This window comes from Panicum hallii, chromosome 5 (genome assembly GCF_002211085.1).
Source record: "Panicum hallii strain FIL2 chromosome 5, PHallii_v3.1, whole genome shotgun sequence".
NCBI lineage: Eukaryota > Viridiplantae > Streptophyta > Magnoliopsida > Poales > Poaceae > Panicum > Panicum hallii.
In genome coordinates, this window is record NC_038046.1 from 58,949,378 (window position 1) to 58,966,825 (window position 17,448).

At 46.7% G+C, this 17,448-nt stretch overlaps 1 protein-coding gene across 2 annotated transcripts; it reads left to right on the top strand.

The window, feature by feature from the left end:
• Positions 1-1,550: 1,550 nt before the first annotated feature.
• On the top strand, positions 1,551-7,104 carry LOC112895547 (activating signal cointegrator 1 complex subunit 1). Of its 2 annotated transcripts, XM_025963511.1 has the most exons (14): positions 1,551-1,807; positions 1,951-2,017; positions 2,413-2,554; positions 3,415-3,674; positions 3,798-3,835; positions 3,927-4,006; positions 4,118-4,185; positions 4,584-4,860; positions 5,201-5,313; positions 5,400-5,465; positions 5,934-6,024; positions 6,225-6,292; positions 6,521-6,558; positions 6,648-7,104. In XM_025963511.1, exons 1-14 carry the CDS (start codon positions 1,779-1,781, stop codon positions 6,832-6,834), a joined length of 1,524 nt encoding a protein of 507 aa, XP_025819296.1. In that variant the 5' UTR covers positions 1,551-1,778; the 3' UTR covers positions 6,835-7,104. The 2 variants fall into 2 exon arrangements, with proteins under 2 accessions (XP_025819296.1, XP_025819297.1); XM_025963512.1 differs by lacking the exon at positions 1,951-2,017.
• Positions 7,105-17,448: the final 10,344 nt, after the last annotated feature.

Genomic DNA, 17,448 nt, shown 5'->3' on the forward strand with positions numbered 1-17,448 from the left:
ATTGATCTTGTAAACATCTTCTCGTGGGACTTTCCATTTTGGCTTGCTATTTGAGGTTAAAGCCTTCCTCATGTGTGTTGTATCTCTCCACACCTGAAAATGGAAATAAAAGTCATTAATCACTTCATGAGCAGACTTCTTTCTTTCACCTGAGTTTGTCTTATTACGTGCAGACCACCAACACCACATAAATAAAATTATTTTACATTGGTTATGTGTGTTAAAACCCCAAATTTTCTCCAACACTATCTTGGGTGAATTTTCTGCCTTCAGCATGATTCTTATGTCCTCCATATTCAACAAGCGCCAGCACAACTTTACCGCCTTACACTTAAAAAATAGATGATCTGAATCTTCATCAGACCTTAGGCACATCGGACACCGCGTGTCAAGATCCACGCCTCTTCTTGCAATGTTTAATTTCACCTGCAAAGCATTATGAGCCATCCGCCGGACAAACATTTTGATTTTGTTTTGCACATTCAATTTCCATATTTTGCTCCAATCAAAATCCCTTCCTTCTACATATGAGGTGGATGTGTCACGGCTATTTTGGTGATCCCTCCTCTTTGTTCCTAGAACATACGCAGATTTAACAGAAAATTTAGCATTAGGATCTGGGTGCCAAGCCAAGAAATCTTCTGTCCCAACAGAGATCGGTAGTGACAATATGATATTCGCATCTTCTTCATAGAATGTATCTCGCACTAGCTGTTCATCCCAATCTTCAGTGACCGGATTAATCAACTCTTCAACTTTCTGGAGGATGGAGGCACCTTTTGGCGTGATGACCCTTCTTGTATCCCCTCGGGGAATCCATGGATCCTTCCAAATATTAATTATCTTGCCATTAACAACCCTCCAAATCAAACCATCCTTCAAAAGTTGCAGACGCTTCAGAACACTTCGCCGTATATAGGACATTCCTCCCCTCGGCCTAGCTTCCAGTAAAAAGAAGATCCATTTCCTAGAGAGAAAAGGCTGTGTCTTGCGCCTCTCAGCAACAGCCACCATCGCGGGTCGCGGCCCCGGACTCGCGCGCGGATGTGGACTGACTCCAAAGAACAGACACCGATGGTCGCGTATTCTGCCGTGTTTCTAGGAGGAGACGAGATTGCCAGGTCGCCATTGTCCGGCCGCGTGAGCTCAACTGCTCAAGCGTGCGGCTTCGATGCCTGTGCCTGCGCGGCTTGCTGACGAAGCAGACCAGAGGAGTGAAGCTCTCGTGGTAGTTTGATAGGGAAGAGCCTATGCACTTCCGCACTTCCGGACGTTACCTGGGGCCGGCGGCCGCCGTCGGTGCCGGAGGCGGAACAGTCCGATCCAGGGAGCTTTACGCAAATATACGGTTAGAAACTTTACAAAAACACCCCCAAAACAATCGCGATCCGAAACAGGGGCCTTAATGAAAATACCCGATCCCAACTTTTACAAAAGGACCCCTAGATTGGATCGCGATCAAAATCAGGGATTTCTTGAAAAATTGCGATCCAATATTTTACAAAAACACCCCTACTTTGGATCGCGATCCAAATAAGGGGGCATATTGTAAATATTTTCCACGCCGGCGCCGGAGCAGCCAACAAGCACCTGCCGCCGTGGCGACCTCTGCTCGCACCGGTCTATCTTCCAATGACCCAATCTCACCCTCCTACCCGCGTGCACCGGTTAACCGGAGTACCAGCACATCGCCTCGCCGCCGCGCCCAATCCAACCGCGTGTCCGTCCGCCCGTATCAAGCTCGCCCAAATCTTTTCACGGCTCGACTCCTCCCATCCATGTTCGCCTGTAGGTCTCTGCTCGCAAGGTACGCCCCCTCCCCTCTCTCCCTCTCCCTTCCTCCCCGACGCATTCTTGTTCCCTCCCGTACTACCGGCCAAAGCTCAAATCACCTTCAGTTAGAATCTCCACGGTTTGATTTCTCTTTTCTCTTCTTTTGTTCTGCGTTAGGGCTAGTCGGCTTACTCGGCCTCTAATTCCCTGCGCCGCCGGACCGCCGCTTCGTTACTTCCACCAGGTTAACCGCTCCGCTTCCAATTTCTTTTCTTTTTAATTTCTGTACCGGTTTTGTAATAGCGAGGTCTCGCTGACACTCGTCATGGCTGTAATCTGTTGTTCCGAGCAGACAGTGACGATTTCACTGCTGCCAGACTGTTTACTTGGGGTTGGGTTGGCAGTGGATTTGTTGGGCATGCCAGTTTAAGTAGCAGAATTATGAGTGCCTACCTACACAGCAACCACCTGAAAAATCTTGTGTCTCTGCACTGGATTGTTCTAGCACCTCACCTTATCCTTTGGTGGTTTATATGCTCTGGCCACAAGTTCTCGTCCTTCATATTTTTCTCACTTTATGCTTCAGAACTATATCCAACAATGTGATGTTTCGCTAAATCAGTTCTTTGTACATTGCAGGGATCAGTAGGTCAAAATAAGTTGGCATCATTTGTGATGGAAGGGGCACAAGGAGGATCAGGTAATCTGGCAAAACACAAGAAAAGAAAGTCTCCTGTGCAGAGATGGAGGCCAATCTCAACAGAAGCAGTTCCCCAGAAAGGTGCGAGAGCTCCATCTGCCCCTTTATGTCCTTTTTAATAATACAGAGCTTAAATTATGTAACTTCAGAAGCTGTATTCTTTGGATTTCCATTTTCCTATATTTGGGAAGGGCATGAATAGTTTACAGAATTTATGGAGGGTTCACCTTGAGAAAAGAAAAATCAAGAACAAAAGTAAATATTGTGTAGTAGTTAAAACAAGAAAGACCATAGCGTGCAGGAACCAGTTAAAAGTTTGTGATACTGACATGTTGGGCATTGGTGATAGGGTAGGGTAAATGTTTAAGTCTATCTGGATTTGGTAGGAATCCAGGAAATTCTGTTCTTGAAAGTTGAAAGGATGCTTTCTCATCTTAAAATGGTATCCGTAATTATTCACACAAGTAATTTCCTAGATTGTTGGCACATTTTTAAGCTGTTGAGGATAAATATTAAGTTACTGAAATTAATAGGAAGTAATATCACATAAATGGTTTCAGCAAATTAATGCAATTCTTGAATAACATTGCTTACCTGCTAGTCTGAAGTGACACTATTTACTTTCAATGTACTCAACTTCCATGGCTTTCTGTTATGACATCGCCTTTAAGATCCCAATCCATTGGCAATGCTCCTAACCGTCCTTTCTGATAAGTAATAAGTAATTGTTGTTGATGCATAAAACTTCAAAAGTAGTTTTGAAAGCTAATTTCCCTTGTTACTGAAGATGGTACCTTTCTTATAGCCCTTTGTTTTCCCTTATAACCTATCATTAATTTCTTGTATTACTTTGGTTCCTATCCCTTTTAACCTTCTAGTGTGTGTGGTACATTTGTGCCATTTCTGATTTCTGAACTATCTTATAATACCACATGATGCAGATGCTGTTAATGAGACATCAAATTCTGGAAGCAGACAAGTTGTAGAAGACCGCATAACTTCTAGTGATAATCTGGTGTTGGATGGAGCTACTAATGTTGTTATTGAAGTTACCACCAACGATGCATCATTGTCAAAAAATAATTTAAGTTTGGAATCCAGTTCAACTAAAGTAGTCATAGAAGACAATTTGGAGGTATCAGGCTTTAATAAAGATCTTGATGGGTCCAATTTCTCTGAGACGTATTCCTCCTCTATTGAGGTATGCCATTCAGATGCGTTTAAGTAACCTGATTTTTTCACTAACCACTTTTAGTTTTTTTTTCTCTCTACCTTGCTTTACAGTATCTGAACAGTATTAATAGATTCAGTCGTTCTGTTTCAGGTAGATGTTCCTTTGATGCGCTTTGTGAAGGGAAAGGGGTATTGTTCTCTTGATCTGTTTCACATGTGTACCCTGCGGATAATGCTTGGACTTTATTTATGATCTTAATGTGTATTATCTGGTATGTAGTGGGTCTATGCAGAAGAAGATTGAAGAGGATACTGGAGTGAAAATTATCTTCCCATCATCAAAGGACGAGACTTCTGTTGGTATATATATGCTCATGCTTCTATTTAAAATTGGTTTTGGTATAATAAGCTTCTAGTTATTTCCTGATCTAATTGAAGGTACTATATAATGATTCATGGAATATTTTTCAGTCCTTGAAGGTACAAGTTCTGAAAGTATTAGAAAAGCAACGCAGATGATTGCAAATGTTCTTGAAGAGGTAGATATCCAATGTACTACTTCAATAGATGGTTAGCATATGTTTGCATTGCTCATTGAATCATTTGTCATGTTAATTTATCTTTTTTACAATAATGAGGGGAATAGTAATGTGCTATGTTTGGTTTTAAATGTGAAGTTTTTGATATTGACAACCTTGTTCTTATCCATACTGTCCATCATTAAGTATAGAAGCTTAATGCTACGCTAAGTCCATAATGTACCAAAGCTTAGTGTGAAACTAACACGGCTCTGTACATAGTGAATTATCAAACCAACTTAAAATTGCTACTGTGCACCAGCTGTGACTTCAAGTCTGCAACTACTTGTTTTCTCATTTCCTGATCTTGTTTATTTACTGGGTCATCATGATTACTCTGTGCTTCTCCTATGTTTCAGGCTGTCCAAAGTCGAATGCTGGACTACTCCCATTTCATATCACTTCCATTGGCTATCCACCCCGATCTTGTTGACAAGCTCAACTACTTCCAGAGCTCAATACTTGGGGCTTCTACTTGTAATGAAGAAAGTGATAAAGATGAGAGCCGAAGTGAAGGTTCTATTGATGAAATGTATCATGACCACAAGCAAGCAGATGGCTCAAGTGTTTCCATCAACCTTCAAGTTCAAGAAAAGTCTGTTGAAGTGAACATTGATAGCAAAGGCTCCGGATCAGGTTTAAAAGCTTTTCTAGTTTACATAATTGCCTTGCATTCCTTGTTGGAGTTATTCCTAGAGTTAATACCGACAACTTTGCTATGGAACTTCAATGCTTTTATGTAATGGTGTGTTGTCTCTACCTAAAAGATGCATGTTTAGAACTTATGCTGTTGCTTAGTTTGGAACTTCGGATGTCCCATGAGCACAAAACATTACCTCAGATGAAATCTCTAGAAATTTTCCTGTCCTTGTTATTAGCATTTTAAACATAATTATTCCTGTTGTTCTATGCATTTCCAAGTTACAATTTTATGTTCCCTTCAGGCTTTGAGTTAATACTTATTTGTCGCCTGTAGATTTTGGCATTGACAAGTCAATATTTATCAAACCCAAAACATTTCACCTTACTATTGTTATGTTGAAGTTGTGGAACAAGGATCGTATAGCTAAGGCTTCGGATGTGCTCCAGGTATTGCAATGATCCACTGAACTGTAGTAAGGAATGTATGGCTGGCACAACAGTAAGAAATTTAAAGCACTATTTCCTGGATGCAGTCAATATCTAGCCAAGTAAATGAAGCTTTGGAAAACCGACCTATCTCCATACAGCTTAGAGGCCTGGTGAGTCTCCTTTGGATCTGAAAGTATATGATTCTTGAATATTCAGGCTATCAGCACTCCTAACTTAATTGTACATGAATACTTGGAACAAAAAAAAGAGAGTCAAGAATCTGAGCTAAATACCAAAGGGACATTTGTTGCTTGCTTCTAGTCTTTACAACAGATTTTGTGATGACTTAAAGTTTCAATTAAAATCAGACATGCATGAAAAACTCTCATGTTATCACTTATCAGCACTGGAAGCTTATTTATGCATTACTGGAAGAATAAAATTTGAGTTGAGAATCTGAGCTAAAGAACACCACATTCATTTCTGGACACCTTTTCACAGCTCACAGTATTCTCTTTCAGTTTTGCCATAGGGAAACTTCATGACAGAGTGCTATGATACTTGCCCTTAGTTCAAGATATTTTTGGTAGTTTTCCCACAGCCTTTTTTTGACGATTCAAAGTTTCACTGAAATTCAGACATGCATGAAAGGCTCTCCAGCGAAGGCCCGGGTGGTATATGCTCCAGTGTTGGAAGTTGGTGGGGAAGGACGCCTAGCACGTGCTTGCAGTATCCTTTGGATCTTCTGATGAAGTGATAACTATTTAAGCAGAGTGTCTATTTACTGTTAATCATTTAGATTTTTGTAAGAAGCAATCTGTGTGTTTACTGTTAGATGTCATTGTCTGTATTCCTTTTTTACTTCATTGCTATGATCAATCAAACCATCTTATGCATATGTTTCTCTTGACTAACTTGCACTTCATCAGAAGTCATAATTGATGCCTTTGTCAAGTCAGGCCTAGTCCTCGAAAGGGATGCGAGACAAGAATTGAAGGTATGTAATTAGATGGTTAAGTAGTTTCATTTTATTCTTCAGATTTTCATTTTTGGCAATGTATAGTACTTGGCAGTACATATATATTACTTTTTTTTGGTATGCCTGTTTGTATTTCATTGTGCTTGCATTTGCATAAATAATTCATACTTAAACTGAATACACCATTATACAGTATGACTCCTTTTTTGTTGAGCTAATCATAGTCTTGTCCCTTTGCTATTGCAGTTGCACGCGACCATAATGAACGTGCGGCACAGAAAGAGGTGAAAGCAAAAACCTTTTGTGTTGGACCTTTGACTTCGGTAATGCTGTACCATTCACTTACATTGTGTCTGTCTTGTTCTGACTGCAGCAAGAAACGGAACCGGTGGAACGATTCTTTTGACGCCCGGGATATATTCAGGAAATACGGGAAAGAGGAGTGGGGCGAATACCACATTCCTGAGGTCCATCTCTCTCAGAGGTTCAATTTTGACGAAAGCGGGTACTACCATTGCTGCTCGTCAATCCCCTTGCCCGTAGAGATGCAGGCAGAGTGAGGTCTGCGGTTCAGCCTGTTGTAAAAATACACACTGAAGTGTTGGAATCCCTGATAAGGTCTTTTTTTTAAAAAAAAACCTTTGTTATAAAGCAATGACCATGTAGGACCTTAGTTTTGGTGGAGTTACTGTTTTGAACCACTGATTTCAGTGATGTCCTGTCGCTGACGCTGGTTGTTGTTGTATGAGCATGGCAACGGTAGTGGGGGGTCCCTCCTACCTGTAGAGGGAGGTGGATCTGTCATCTGTTGGGTGTTTGTTGACATTGTTTTTGATCTGGTCCATCCCATGTGCAACGAGTCCACACAGTCAGGGTTGCTGTGTGCAGTTCGTCTCCAACAGGGTTGTGCTTTTCGTCATGTGTTTCAATTTGTCCCCCCTGGTCTATTCACTCATACCTTGCAAGGGCATTCCTTTTGGTTTGAGGGCACTAGTTCACACCACTCGTAGACCACCTATGATATGATCTGTCCTAGTCAGTAGTGGTTGTTTGCAAATCAGTGGACCTGGGCCACAAGTAAACAGCTGCTCTTGCATTGCATCCATGATTTCAGCTGCTGTGTGTGCTGCGAAATGGCGCGTCAACTAGAGCAGCGAGCATGGAAAGGCGGCAGCTTTATTATTGAGAAAATTCCTTACATGACACTACGAAAGTTGCTTATTCCTTCCTTGGCTCTCAAAACTTTTTTCTTCCCTATTTAATCCTAAATCCAAATTTGATTCCCTATCTGGTATTACTGTGTGTTTTAACTGTTCGTGGTGTTAAATTGGGCATGAAAAGACCATTTTGCCCCTGAAATTTAAAGAAAAAATCAGCAGGTTGGTTTACGTATTTATAATTCAATCATCTTTTGGGGCTCTTGTTTTGTCGATCTGATAATAATTTCGGCATGATTTTTGCTGTTTACCATGCTTAATCAGGTATAAATTAACGATCAGGCAAAATCATGCTTGCAATACATCAAAATGACAGAATAGTTGAAATATAAATTAACAACCAGACAAGCACTTACTTGATAAGGTTCACACAATAGGTTCAAACATATATAATACCTAGCTGTCCGCACACATCATAGGTCCAGATACATCCATTTCAAGTTGTCCACACACATCACATATCCAGATACATCCATCCATTTGAAACATTATATAAGGAGCATGCATACATATTGTTCAAAAGAAACTAAGGAAGCGATAAAAAAACACAAGCTGCCGCGCAGGGGCCGCGCGGGGGTGCCGTGCCTATAGATGGCCAAACGGGCTGTGTCAAATAGGCCGCACTGGGCACGACACGAAAAAGCACGGCCCAAACACGGCCTGACACAACCCATATTGTGCCCGTGCCAGCCCGGCACGGCCACCGTGTCATGCATGGGCCGAAACACCGGCCCACAATGTCGGCACGGGCACGACACGGCTAACAGGCCGGCACGGGCCTGGCACGGTCTCGGCCTGCTAACGGCCCACCCCAAGGAGCTTGCATATATAAGCCGCGCCCGTCGCCGGCCCCTCCCAAACCCTAACTCTAATCCACTCCTCTACCCCGCCTGGCCGCCACTCGCATCTTGCCCGCTTGCCCTCTCTGCCCCAGACACCTCGGCCCGTCGCCTCCCTGCCTTTCGCCTCTACCGACTCCGGTCGCTGGATCTCCGCCGCCAGCCGCCGATGGTCATCATCCTGTGCTCCACCCTTGCACTTGCGCCTCTCCTCCTTGACTCCCCCTATCTCCTATAGTCCTCTTCCTCGGGTGACCGATCTAGATCGGCTCCGTGGTCCGGCCGACGAACCTGCGCCGCGCCGCCGCTGTTGGCCTGCACCCTGGCACGGCACTACCGCACGAATTCTTCCTCTCCTAGTCTCATCCACCTCACCCATCTCCGGCCTCCTCGAATTCGTCCCAAACCCTAACCCTAACCCTAGCCTAGTGCGTCGTCGTCTACCTCGCCGACGAATCCGGTGCTCCAGATCTCAGGGTAAGCATTATTGTCTACCTCACCGGTGCTACTCGTTCTTCTTTTCTTGTTTCCTTTCTTTCTGTCTTACTGATCCAATCTTCTTCCTTTGTTTCTCAGGTCCGTGAGGAATCAAAAGCCGGTGATGGAGGATGAGGACAACATCGAGCACTCCATCAACGAGGAGATTCGGATGATGGTGGGGGTCGGGGATGACGAAGAGGACTTGCTTCCGGGGCAGGAAGAGCTCTTTGGCCGCTCTGCACTAGCTCAAACTTGGAAAATTTGTGTGTCTATCTATTTTGTCTATTTTTTCTTGTGCTGATGTGTTGTATCTATTCTATCTGCCATTGTGTTGTGAAAAAATTATGTTTGAATGAAAAATTTGAAGTGTTCTTTCTATTCTGGGATGTTTGAGCCTATTTTTGCTTGTAGTGCTTGGGCCGGCACTATCACTGCGTACTGCACGTGCCGCCGGGCCGGCACGGCACGGCTAAATGCCTAGTGTCGTGCCTGGGCCAGGTGACCAGCACATAGTGCCGGCACCGGCACGGCACGACTAAGGCTTAGTGCCTAGTTGTGTCGTGCCAGATAGTGCCGTGCCCGTGCCATGTAGTGTCGTGCGGCACGTTTGGACATCTATAGCCGTGCCTGCACCGCCGCCCGTCGCGCGTGGGCCGCGCAGGGGTGCCGCGCTGCTTGGCCCATGTCGTGGGGGGCGGGGGAGGGGGGAGCCACACTTGCGCCGCCGGCCACCGCGCGGGGGTCGCGCGTGCGCCCCCGCTCGTCACGCGGGGGCCGCGCAGGGGTGCCGCGCCGCCTAGCCCCTGACTCGATCTAGGGTTTTGATGGGGAATCAGGGGAGCGGACGGACGCACGGGTGAGAACTGAGAAGGGTCTATGCTCACTTCAAAAGGGCAATATGGTCTTTTGTCACACCCGGTTTATAAAAGGTAAACGAATGCATCCCATATGTGCGCCAGGATCAAGTTCCGCACATACAGTAGACGTCACAAGCGAATATCCGAAACAATGCATTAACGAAATAGAGTATAATAGTACTTTATTACATGACCGACAGTCTTAAGCTTAAGCGAATAAGTAAACGTCGATGAATAGCAGCGGACTTCAACTTCACAGGCAGTTGACTGGGAGACATACGCCTAGTATTCTTCAATATCTTCGGGAAACATCGGGCAATTATCTTGGTCTGAGCAGTATTGTTTTTAATAAAGCAAGTGTGAGTACACTTATGGTTGGTACTCAGCAAGTGAAGTAAATTATATGACATGCAAGGCTATGATCAAGGAAAAGTTGACATGGTTTGACTGCGATACGCATTTTTAGTTGGTCAAGTTTTAATTAGGCAAGCATTAGCTAAGTATAAGTATATACCAACCCTTAAATAAACTATCTGAGGTGAATCAATCCACAACACAGAGATAAATAAACAGAACCAGCGATTTAGATCATCTTTAAGTTTAATCATCATGTGAGGGTCCAAGCCGCTCTTAACTATGAGCACGGCTGATATATCAGTTTTCACTATGCAGAGGTTGTACACTTTACCCACAACTCGTGTTTCCCTTGATGCCCGGGTTCGCAAGGCCCTTAAACACTTCCAAGGTGAGTGGCAGGGATTCACTACGAGGGCTTTACAAAGATTCCCTAACTTGCATTGGTCCGCTAAGGTTTCAGGCCGCAGTGGTCATAACCCTCCCTAATGAGGAAGACGCCTTACCCAGGATCATATCTACACCTCAAGAGGACCGAGCTATACCCCATCAACGCACTCCCCTCTTGCCCTTTCGGTAAGACCTTTACAAGCTAAGGTTTCTAATTAATTAGCCAAGACCAGAGCCATATAGTATTGTGGTTGCACTGTTTTCCTGGGTGGTTCTCCATGTTCCAATTAATTTAAATAATCTCATTTATCACCAATCAATATTCTAGAATATAAATAAAACATTATCATGATATCCAGGTTATCCCACCAAAATCTATGTAGAAGCGATTAGCGTAGCTACAACATGAATATAAATACCCAGGTTTAATCAAGGAAGTTCAATTGAAACTAGGCATGTCCTTAATTTGGGATCCATCATATTTTCGACACATGCATGTATATAAAGTAAAGGTGTAATTGTAATATTAATAGGACTGAAACATGTTCAAGGACCACTTGCCTTCGTTAGCAAACTACTGCTGCTCAGGAAATTCTTCAAAGCTCGGCTCTTGTGGACCCTCAAACTACGTATCGTCTATCGTCGTACACAAGCACATACAAGCAAACAAGTGCAAATAATAAAAAACAGTACACCAGTCAATATAAACAGAACAAAATAATGTAATGAAACCATTCTAAATTCAAAAGAATTTGAATTAAATATTGTGATTTCTAAATAACATCTAACCAAGTTTATTTTAAACTGCTGGTTTGAAATTTAGGGTGCTACAAACCTACTCCCCTTAAAAGGAATCTCGTCCTCGAGATTCGATTGGGCTAGTAAAGAGATGGGGAAATTCTGCCTGTAACTCGTCCTCTCGTTCCCAAGTAGCCTCATCCTCTGCATGGTGACTCCACTGAACCCTGCACATCCGTATTCTCTTACTCCGGGTGCTCCTCATAAGTCAAGTCCTCCTGCACATCCAGTTCCTCCAGTGGCAACTGCTCCTCGGGTACCCTCAAACATTTCTTCAACTATGAGATATGGAACACAGTGTGAACGTCTAACAACCGTGCAGGTAACTCTAGTTGGTAAGCCACCTCGCCTTTCCGTTCTAGGATCTTGAACGGACCAATGTAACGAGGCGACAGCTTCCCTTGGACCTTGAATCTGCGCAAACCTCTGATAGGCGACACCTTCAGATACACATAGTCTCCTTCCTCAAAGGTCAACTCTCGTCGTCGAGTATTTGCATAGCTTTTCTGCCTCGACTGAGCCACCTTCAAGTTCTCACGAACAATCTGTACCTGTCTTTCAGCCTCTTTAATGATCTCAGGCCCGAACAGCTGACTTTCACCTGTCTCACTCCAATACAACGGATGAAAGTGCATCTAGGCCACTAATTGATTTTGGTGATTCTTGACAATCACAATTTGGGATATGATGCTTTGATGAAGTTGTGTGCAGGAATAAAATGAAAGAATTGAGAAGAAGATGAAAAGAAGGTCCCTAATTCAAATATGTATGGTGGTGGAGTTCATTGGTGATTTAATTCAGATTTTCATTTTGAATTTGAGTATAGGACCACCGTACTACAAAGGGGGATGCTGTCGATTGATCCAGGTTGTCAAAGTGCTTCAATTTGAGATAAAATTCTTTGTTGAGAAAACCTTCCTTCCAAATTCATCTGGGTCGGATGATCTGGCCCTAGGCCGGATGATCCGGCCTGCCAGCAAATATCCTCTGCCCCAGGCCGGATGATCCGGTCTGCCTGGCTGTTCCCCTCTGCCCTGGGTCGGATGATCCGACCTATAAGCCTGAAACCTTCTGTTACCTGTCGGATGATCCGACCCTTGGCCGGATGATCCGGCCCTAGGAATTCTGGAGAGCTTTTCATGCTTAAAGTGAGTGCTGGGTCGGATGATCCGACTATAGGCCGGATGATCCGGTACCCCTCAGAAATACACATAACGGTCACTTGAGGAGGGTGGGGTATTTATACCCTCTCACCCCCCTCATTCATTGCTGCTGCTGAAAGGATCGATGGACCAAGAGGGGGGGTGAATTGGGCCTTTTTCAATTTCTAAAACAAGATAAAACAACTTTAACCTATGCAAGAACTAGAAAGGCTCCAATTCACCAACCGGATAACTAAACAACCTACACAAGCTAGTTAAGATGAAAAGAGATAAAGCCTAGCAAGGTAGAGCTAACTAGTGATTCCTAAATCAAGCACATGAATGAATTGCATGAAAGATAATGCTTGAAAAAGTAAAGTGGACAAGGGACAACCGGATTTTTTCCCGTGGTATCGATGTGTTGGCACACACCCCTAATCCACGTTGTGACACTCACAAAGAGTATTGTCACCTCCCAAGTCACCAAGACGAGGGCGCTCACTAAGAGTCTCCGTTCACCATCCCGGTGTGGTGGAGATCAAGCCACGTACAAATCTCTTCTCCGGGCTTCCACAATCCTTGGCAAGCTCCGCGAGAATCACCTCGATCACCAAGATCGCCTAGGTGATGCCAATCACCAAGAGTAACAAGCTAAGGCCTTCACTTGAGCAAGAACCAATCACCAAGAATGGATGCACACAAGCTTCTCTCTACTCAAATCCTTAATCTTGCTTCTTGAATGATTGAATGAACAAGTGTATGAAATGTTGAAGCTCAAGGTGGCTCTTGACTATAGTATGTGTGTTTGGATGTTGCCTGGTGTCAAGAGTGGTAGAATGACCCATTGGAGGGGTATATATGGGCAGCTCACACGAATAGAGTCGTTGGAGAAAAAGCTGCCAGAAAACTGCGTAGCGCCGGTTAATCCGACGTCCCTCCAATAGTCATCGTCGGTTTAACCGGTGAATGTAAACTCCCCTTTTTGAAAACTAGCCGTTACTGTTTGGAAAGATTAACCGTCGTTGCATCGGTTTAACCGGTGAATGTAATCGTCCATTGAACAGCTGAAAAACCAAGTCCCTGGACAACTGCACCGACGTCAAATTTCAAATAGCATCGGTTTAACCGGTGAGTGTAGTTGTCCACTGATCAACTGAAAACCGAGTCTCTGGACAACTGCACCGACGTCCAATTTCAAATAACGTCGGTTTAACCGGTGTATGGACTTGTCCAGACCTGCTGACCTCGTTTAACCGACGTATAGAAAACTTTAGGCGTCGGTTAAACCGGTGTTAAGGATTTTTCTGATTTTGCCTTTTCTGACTTGAGTCTTGAATGAAATCCAAATATTCTTGAGATATAAGTTGAGAACCACTTATTTGAGCTTCTAGAAACCTGAGTGACCATTGTGTGCATCCATTTTCAAATGACCATGTCCATGCTCAAGTTACTAAGCCTAAACCCCTCTTAATAGTGCGATCACTACAAAACTATAAAACCTATGCTAACCTAAGTGTCCTTCTCAGCCTTATGACACTTAGGACTAGAAGGATCCTTAGTCTTGACATATTATTAAGTTGAATGCCGAGATCGCCTTTTTGAATAATGAAAATTAGGGGCCTCTTTTGACATATAACCAAATGAGCGATAATGATCTGTAAAGCTGCACAAACTCATTAGTCACAATAATGGTTGTCATTAATCACCGAAACATACCTTGAGGGCCTAGATGCTTACAATCTCCCCCTTTTTGGTGATTGATGACAATACAGACATAGATAACAAGAGAGCAAGAAAGATGTGGCACGAATAAACACAAGCAAACTCGAAAGAAAAGAACCAAAGAGCTCAAAGACTCAAACGAAATCCATAGATATGTCTCAAAAGCTCAGCATGCTCAAATGACAAATGTACATATCCATGAACTAAAACCAAATATGATACAATATATAATACAATAAGAAACAACAAAGTCCTGATCGAGCTCTCTCTAATGCTACCCTCCCCCTGACTCTCACTCCCTCTCCCCCTTTGGCATCAAAGCACAAAAAGGAAAGCTACTGATCCGGGTGACGAGGGACGGCGAGGAAGCGATCCGGGTCATCATCATCGTCGTCGTCAGACGGAGGATCCTCGGTGACAGAAGGAAGCTGCTGATCTGAGCTGCCGGCAGGTGCTGAGCTGACCGGAGGAGTAGCTGTCGTGGAGGCTCGTGTGCTGGCGCTGCCTGGAGGAAGGTCCGTCGAAGTAGTAGCCGGCTCAGCAGAGGATGTGTCAACATCTGAAGTAGTGAGTGCTGATGCTGCCGGCTGTGACGACTGCTGAACCAAAGAGACCTCTCCTCCTCCCCCTGAAGGTAGTGTCTGTGGAACGACGGGGAGGCCGGCAGACTGCACTGCTGAGGGTGACTCCTGGAAGAGTGAGGTCGCAGGCAGCGGAGAGAAGAGGGGACGACTCGCAGACCCAAGTAATGCTGACAGTGAGAACATGATCTCCGGGGTCGCAGAAGAAGCTGGAGCAGTGGAGGCCGGAGCAGGTGTAACTGCAAGTGGTGGTGCTCCGGCGCCCTGAAGGCCTGACTGTGCTGGCTGCTGAGGGGCGAGTCCGGTGTGAGAATATAACTGTGAAATCATCCCGAACATCGCCATCATGCCCTGCTGCATCTGCTGAAACTGAGCGTCTGTCCTCTGAGATACTCGGTCAATGAGGCCGACAAAACGCTCCTCTGTAGCGGCTCGCTCTCGGGCGGCCTCCCTCTGAATCTCAGCAAGCTGGGCCTCATGGGCTCTCCTGGCCTCCTCCTGAGCACGGCGATCCTCCCTCTGCTGTGTGACCAGCTGCTGCAAAAGAGCGGTGAGTTCAGACGGCTGAGACACCTGAGACTCGGAAACTGTGGTAGCTGCAGCAGCTGACACTGGAGCTGGGTCTCCGGAACCTCCTGCCTCATGATCATGACTCGCTGGAGCAGGTGTAGGGAAATACTCCTCGTCCTCGGAGGAGTCTGACTCTAGGTCTGACCAATGAATCTCATCATCTCCTCCGGGAAGCTGTGCCTCTGCGGCAAGCAGTGCCTCATCCTCCTGGGCCACTCGGGCCTGTACCTCGGGTGACAATCGTGCCATGGCAGCACGATCTGCCTGTCTCCCTCTCCTCCTGTCTGAGGGTGCAGTCGGTCGGTAGACTGGAAACCAGGGGACCTCGTCCTGCCGGTATACAGCACTGACTGGTGACTCAGCTGGCACAATCATAGAGCAGATAAAACTGATCCAGTGAGCATATGGGAACTGACGCACGACTCCCATCCCATCAGTGATGACATCCTCAATCTCTGCCAGAATAAAATCAACAATATCGAACGGCTCGTGAGTGAGAATGTGAAGCAGTAGCAGCTGCTGCAGACCTGTGAACCCCTCAGGGTAGCCACTCCTCGGGAGCAACGTCCTCCGGAGTGCCATGTGAACAGCGTAGGCCTCGGGGGTCAGCAAGCTCGGTACTCTGGCGTAGGAAGCCGGGAAGGGCTGGCGGAAGCACTGTGAGATAGCCTCGTGAGAAGGTGCTATTCCGCCAATCATGGCTCTGCGCGGTGGATCTGCATCACCATATACCATCTCGTGCAGGGAGACGTCAACCAAGTCAACTCCTAGAATCCCTGCGAGTGTCGCTCTGGACAAACCAAACACCTGCCCCCCAAACATGAAGTGAACAGCTCTGCGCTCTGGGGCAATCCATGCTGTGGCGTAAAAGACTCTGACCCAGTCCTCAATATACCTGTTCCTCTCAATCGAGAGCAACCTGGGCAGACCCCTGAAGTGATCAAAATGTTCCCTAACATCGGCTCCCCCTGCAGCTGTCCTCAAAGAAACCCAATCAAGAACTCTGTGAGGAAAGATCCTGTGGCCCCGCCTCTGATAGGTCTCGTAGAAACTGGCCTGAAGAAGCGTCCAGAATCTGCGATCGACCCTGCTGTCTCGTGTCACCGGGAACCACTCCTCCTGCACACTCCACCTGAGCCTCTTGACCTTCGCCGCATTGGCCTTGGTCAAGTTCTGGAGCAGCACACCTGGCTCCAGACGCACGACAGTGTCCATGCGGAACACTGCGCACTCGGCCGCTAGGGCCTCGGCTCGTCGAGCTGCTGCTGCTGCTGCGGTGGACCTGCGAGGCTCCTGTGGCTGGTGTCCTCCTCGCGTCCTAGGTCCGGTGCGACGCTCGGTCGCAGGTGAAGTCTCCTCTGCGGGGGACGTCTGCCGAGTGCGGCCAGAATGTCGTAGAGCTGGTGACTGCTGTGTGTCCTGCCCCTGAGACTGCTCAGACTGCTCTGTCTCTGAATCTGAATCGGACTCTGCCGCTGAGAGTGACTGCGCTGACTCAGACTCTGCTGCTGCTGCTGTCACGGCTCTGGTGGCCCTGGCACCTCGGACTCTGCCCATCCCTCTGCCTCTGCCTCTGCCTCTGCCCCTGGCGGGCGAATCTCTGATCGCAAACGGACGAGCACGGCCGGATGCCTGCTCCTCGGCGGCCTTAGCCACCATCTCGGCCCTCTCGGCCTCTCTCGCTGCGCGAGTCCGCTTGCGCGCGGGCTCCTCAACCACTATCTCCTTCCCCTTCCTCTTGTCACGACCCATCTCGATCACACACGACGCGGGGCTGCGAACTAGGGCAAGCGAAAGGAAGCGCGGCGTGAGTGCGGTGTAATGCGGCGGCGAGTGTGTGCGGCAGAAGACGCGGTGCCGCACTAGTGGTGAATGGCGGCGGCGCGGTCGCAATGCAGGCGGTGCTCGGGCACTGCTGAGCGCGTGGAGCAACGCAAGACGCGGGCACGGCTGGGGCCGAGCGGCAGACGGCGGCGGCGCGGGCGGCGGACGGCGCGGAAGGTGCGCGGGTGCAGAATGCGGCTGCGCGCGGGCGGCGGTCGGCGGCGGCGGCGCGCAAGGTGTGCGGGTGCGACGACGGCCGGCGCGGGAATGCGGCGGGCGGCGGCGGCGGCGGTGTGGCACAACGACGGTGGGCGCGAAAGCGGCGAAGGCGAGGGGTCGATGACGATGAGTATGCGGTAGCGAGTGGGAGAGAAAGTCATATGACATGTGGACCCCGCAG

Excerpts from the sequence above, each read along its gene's own strand:
- LOC112895547 (XM_025963511.1), top strand. The coding sequence starts at position 1,779 with ATGTTCGCCTGTAGGTCTCTGCTCGCAAG. Across the intron at positions 3,675-3,797 it reads CGTATTCCTCCTCTATTGAG|GTAGATGTTCCTTTGATGCG; the intron begins GTATGCCATTCA and ends GTTCTGTTTCAG. Across the intron at positions 3,836-3,926 it reads CGCTTTGTGAAGGGAAAGGG|TGGGTCTATGCAGAAGAAGA; the intron begins GTATTGTTCTCT and ends TCTGGTATGTAG.